Source organism: Myzus persicae, unplaced genomic scaffold, assembly GCF_001856785.1.
Source record: "Myzus persicae strain clone G006 unplaced genomic scaffold, MPER_G0061.0, whole genome shotgun sequence".
Taxonomy (NCBI): Eukaryota; Metazoa; Arthropoda; class Insecta; order Hemiptera; family Aphididae; genus Myzus; species Myzus persicae.
This window is the reverse complement of record NW_019102414.1, coordinates 174,712-180,711: the sequence shown is the minus strand read 5'-3', so window position 1 is coordinate 180,711 and position 6,000 is coordinate 174,712. Positions and strand designations below refer to the sequence as shown.

The 6,000-nt window shown below is 29.4% G+C and overlaps 1 protein-coding gene across 5 annotated transcripts in view; it reads right to left on the bottom strand.

Annotated features, from left to right (window-relative positions):
• Positions 1-399: 399 nt before the first annotated feature.
• The window catches only part of LOC111032028 (serine/threonine-protein kinase S6KL), a 57,955-nt gene continuing 52,354 nt past the window's right edge, over positions 400-6,000 (bottom strand). For 4 of the 5 annotated variants that reach the window (XM_022312185.1, XM_022312188.1, XM_022312187.1 and 1 more), the window contains 2 exons: positions 824-1,003; positions 400-729 (listed from right to left, as the gene is read on the bottom strand). In XM_022312185.1, the coding sequence (XP_022167877.1) occupies positions 637-729; positions 824-1,003 (273 nt within the window). In that variant the 3' untranslated portion in view covers positions 400-636. Of the gene's footprint in view, positions 730-823; positions 1,004-6,000 lie in introns of those variants that run through there. The other variant, XR_002604274.1, reaches the window with a different exon arrangement.

Below are 6,000 nucleotides of genomic sequence, written 5' to 3'. Positions count from 1 at the left end.
ATGCAATCCTGGACACAAATGAGTTAAAAAGTTAAAGTTAATAGTATTAGTTTTTAATTTTTAACTTAGTTTTTATTAGCTTCATTTAATTTTTTATTATTTAAAAAAATATAACTGGATGTTTATATGATATTAAAAAATAAGTAACTTAACTCAAGTCAGTAAGTTAACTGTAAGTTTCCGAATAACTAGCATGTATCCTTAAATTTAAAAATGTAGGGAAAATAAAAAAATATAAATCATTATTAAAAGGTTTTGTTACCATACATATAGTTGACAATAACTAATCAAATACAAATATTATATTATGATACTCAAAAATGTTTTGCATTAAAACCTATATATATGGCATACTATTATGTGTATGTTTAATGTCTTACTAAAAAAAAAAACAATAGGTATTAAATGAATATGAATAAATTATATTAAATTATTTTTATCACCTTTGGTATTTCATCAAATGTCTGTATTTTAACGTACAACAAAATAAAAACGATAGGTACTTTATACATATGACTTTCTTTGAGAATAAGTTCTAAATTAATTACGTACTACATCACAATTTTATCCTTAAACAGAAACATTATATTAATTAATAGTTAATACACTGTTTATTATAATTATTTATTACATTAATTAATCATCAAATTCTTCGAAATGAGACAACACTTGATTGTTATTTCCTGTAGTTTCTTCGAGCAATTTTTTTAATAATTCGTTTGGTTTGTGCTGGAAATCAATTAAGAACAATTAAATATTACCTGATATTATAAACAAAACAAAAACATTAAAAACGCAAGAAACGACTGCTACTTATGAATACCTTTTTTAACATTATGTCTGAGAAATTGAAATTATGAAAAAATGACTGGATTTTAATCTGACGAAAGGATTTCAGTCGGTACTGCTGATTTGTTTCCAACAGCTTTGATACCATATCAGTGGCACCTCTGCTGACATTTGCCAACGCGATATCGATTTCATCGTGTGACTTTGGCGGATACTGAAAACAAAACATTAATTAATGAACATCCGTTATTTTGGCCGTAATGAAATAACGAATAGCATGACTATCCACAATAGTAGTAATATAATACGGCCTTGTTTAATGGAATTAAAAAAAAAAAACATTAAACCGAACAAAATTACATCACGCTTGTTTAAGTACTTTTAGACCACTTTTATATAGGGTTTTAGTATAATTATTATGTGGAACCTAAAATATGTTCATTAAAACGGGAAAAACGTAGTAGCTGGTTTATCTGAGGAAATGTCGAATTCCGTTAGTTAAATGTTAAATAATATTATTTTTTTTTACAAAATAACTATCTCATAATATGTAATAAGCATTATTAATTATTTTTATCATGAGATTGCTGTGTCTTGAAATAGAAATATAAAAAGTTGTAAAAAATCAATAAAATGCAATCAGTTATTTTGTAATATAATATTTAGTAATAATATATAATACGAATATTATATACGTTTATAAATCTGCCGGATGTCTTTTCCATGGTTGTCAATTTATTATTCGAATGAAATATTTCGAATCTTAATACATAATGAAATGAAGAACTTTGACGGCCATCCGGCAGTAAATCATTACATAACTTTTTCAAATTAGAATATTAATCAACGTAACGGATATGTAAATAATTTAGAATATTAAGTAAATATTTTTCTCTTGAAATGAATGTGTTATCTTAAGTTTACATCGCCATCCTATATCTTATATAAATACAATTCTTATTATCATACAAATGTTGAAAACTTTATTTTACATTTTTACATAATATATACAGTTGAGCCATAAGTTTTGAACAAAGTTTATTTTTCAACTTATTAAAAACAAAACACACACACAATGACAGTATTAAGAAAAAATATTGATTTTTATTTTCTTCAAATAATATAATATATATATATATATATATATATGATAATTTATCAACCACCAATCAAAAGTCGTTAATATAGACGTTGAGGTTACTACCTCATGGACACCTGTAAACTAGCTACAGTGATGTTTATGATGCGTTCCCAGATATTGACATAAAAAATGTACCAAGATTTTTTTACAGATGATAAATTTAAAAACAAAGTATGTAGAGCTATTTAGGTTATGTGTATAAACACTTAAGTAATAAATGTATCAACAACGTATGAATACCAAGTAAACGCGTTTATAATTACCTATCGGTTTATGGTACATTATTCATGGTATTTATTTTAAAACATAAATAAGCTTCGGATGGAAATGTACAACTGTGGTTCGAAACATAAAGGTTTTATTGATGATTATTATTATTATTAGGTGATATCTATTATCACAGGATGTATAAAAAATAAAAAAATGTTTACTTCGAAGAATATTATATGTTTGTCAGATACTGCGTCTGAGAATCTCAGACTGAGATACATCATACACAATTCGTGAGTAGTGTTCAATAGACAAACAAGTCGAATCTGCGTGCAACAATTTTCGACGATAAATAATAATACATTACAACGTAAGCGTGTGCCATAAAATAATACACTTGAAAACGAATTAGACAGTTTAAATTAATTTTGAAACAAAGTACCTATATATAATACCTATTATATTCGTACACTCCGCGTTTTTATGGCGCCTAAAGTAGAAGACAAAAAAAAAAAAAAAATGACGCCATCGACGCTGGGTAAATAAACAGATGATCCGAAAACAGAGACTATGTCTGAGTACCTATGTATGTACGAAGTTGAATGATTGTTTTTTTCTGACTTTGAGTAAATGATAGGTTATCAGTCATAATTGCGTTGTTTTTGTATTCCACGTGGAAAAAAAAAGGAGCGTGCCTATCCTCCTATCATAGTTTCAAGGTTGAAGTCGAATTTCGAGCAAGCGAACACACACATACCCACACGCGATGGTGAAGATGATGGTACGAACGGCGATTGCCATCTCCCGTATAACATATTATAACCTTCGAAAAATTATATAATAACAAGACAACGACGGTTTTACATTATATTATAGCAGAAGAACAAAACGAATTAGGAAAAACGCTTTTATGGTGCGTAATCACATTGATTAAAAATCACGTAAATTGCGTATGTAATACCCATACATTATTTTTTAACTAAACGTATTCGGCTGAATACACTTAAATGCATGCCATTAAATCCACCTAGTCTTCGTTGACCGTACCTATGTAATGATGGTATTTTTACAACGAAATCTCGAGGCACATTGCACACACGATGCGTGTTGCAGTCGAATATTTACGGGTACACAGATCTGGGATAAAAAAAAATATACATTGAAGTAGGTATTGCATACTACACGAGTGTAACTATATAATTATTAATATCATGACTATTATCGTAACGCGGTGAAGTAATAATTTGCGTTAATGTCACAACTCAAAATTTTGTCAAAATTATTGTATGTAACCCGAGTGTCAGGTAGGTTCCCGTAAACAGGGCGATTCGAAATTTATGTTATAGCCATTTTATCATTTTATCATTCAAATATTCAAAAATTCAAAACAGTAAACAATTTACGGTATAAAAGTTTTTTGATCTATATAAAACATCTATTATGATTTCATAGTTTTATAATTGTTTACAATATTTTAGGGGGGTTTTGGGGGGGTCAACTTTAGAAATTTCAAATGGGAACCTATTTTTTTTTTGCACACATAATGTGAAAACTTTGTAAAATAAATTTTAGTGCATGAAGAACATTAATTAATGAAAAACTCTATGCTTGACAGCTATTTAAAAAAAAAATAGATTTCCATTTGAATTTCTAAAGTTGCTCCCCCCACTCCTAAAAAAAAAAAATAACGTGAACAATTATAAAATTATGAAATCATAGTATATGTTTCTAAATCAAAAAACTTTAATATTATATATTTTCACTATTTTGAATATTTATATGATAAAGTGGCTGTAACATTAATTTTGAACCTCCCTGTATGCATATATTATATATATTTTTTGATCAATCTACACGACAATAATTGAACTGTATTTTGAGGTGGTCTAACTATGACGTTTACTACCTATGTGATGTTATAGTGCGTTTAATTTAAAATGTATAATAATATTAATAGTTGTTGCCGAGGTGCAATTATTATAATCAGTGCCGAAACTTATATGACGAGTTGCCGGAGATGAGGGACCCGACCTCGAGAACACCTAAGGGCTAAGGTGTCAACCACACTCTGTAAACATATTTGACATTAATACTAACCGCCCAAATTTCAATAAGTCTACTCAAAACAGAACACTACGTCACTACCTATACCAGATTTCGTATGTATTGAGCTGCGATTATGCGCATAAACCATGTGAAAATCCTAAGCTGATCGTTATAATAATTTGTATACGTTTGTCTTAAAAATCTGTACCTGATGGGTATCAAACAATATGAAAGTAACACGCAGACTATATTGTATTAATTTTGATTTAAATGTAGTGCATATAAAGTAAAAGTTTAATATTAACATTATAATATAGTTCACGTGTTTGACCATAATACGATGGTATTAAATTATATTTTACTGAGTGATTCATTTAACGATAAAAATTGTAATCATTTTTTACTATTATTCATCGTAGTCATTTTTTGAGTATAATACTCTTTCTTTTCCAGGACCATTTGCGTTTTTATTTTTTATTCCGAAGCAGAATATTATTCCGAGTACTTCGGAAACTTATAAAAATCAAATTTCGGACAAGTAGTTTATCAGGTAAAGTAGGTATTTCAAGTTTAGACAAGCGGAGGAGCGCGAATCTATATTTTGCTGACGACTCTTGCATCACTCCGCTAATCAAAACATCAAACGCCTACTTATAATTCATAAACTATAATCGTCCAAAATTCGATTTTTATACATCGAAATGCTCCAAAAAATGTTCTGTTGAGGAGGGGTAAAGAATTAAAAATGTAAGATGTCATTAAAAAAGTAAAAATATAAAAAATTGTGAAAAAACATTCTTTTTTAGAACATTTTTGTTTCTTAGACATAAAATTACGTAAAATATTTCTAAAAACGTTATTTTTGAAAAAAATTAGGTCTTCCGTTTAATTATATATGAGAGGCACAGACGCGTCCGCTAAAGGAAAAATCGGATATTTTAGTCACAAAAATGTTGGGGTCGGGTGCAAGTAATGCTAATTTATTTAAAAACTCGCAGGTACCGCCGACGACGACGGCGGCGTAAGGGTAATAAAAAGCGGCACTAATTACCACTATATAATATATATTTTATACGACAATGGGGTTGACTGCGGAGTACAAATTACGCTCATACGTCTTTTCGTTTACCTGCGTTTACATGCATCGCACAAATTGCACGAAATTAGTATACAAAGGTAGTGATCGGGGGAGCAGTAGGTACTTTATTTGTATGCACAATATGTAGCTCGATACTGTACAGAGCGCTAGAAATGCAAACGGTTTGCGTAAAAAATGTAATTTGTCCGCTATTCCAACAACCTTTGCACCGTATCGAATATTTAATCAAAAGATTTTTCCGTTGTATTTGTAATCATACACGGCAACCATATAATAATATATCAACTTAAAAAAAAAATTTCAAACGACTCACAATTTTTTTTGCAGTCACATCCGGTACTAGTGACCTGCAGATGTCAATTATACCGATATACTGCAACTAAGGATAACAATTTTGATAAAACATTTTTTTTAGTATTTACGTAATATACGCATCATGATGACATACCTACACGAGATGCACCGAACTACAGGCTGCAGCCGTCTAAGAGTATAAGAAAATAAAGTGAAGCTCAATAAACATTAACAAGCAGTGACAATTTTTTTTAAATCATCGAAAATTTAGCAGAATTACATTGGAAAAAAACAACTACTAACATAATATAGTAGCGATAGCAAGATTCTCTTTTTTTTCGGTAGAGGGAGGGGGGAGGGTAGCGTTAGCGCACAGCAAAAACAAACAGTACATAGTGTCGCACCATCGGACCCTCGAGTT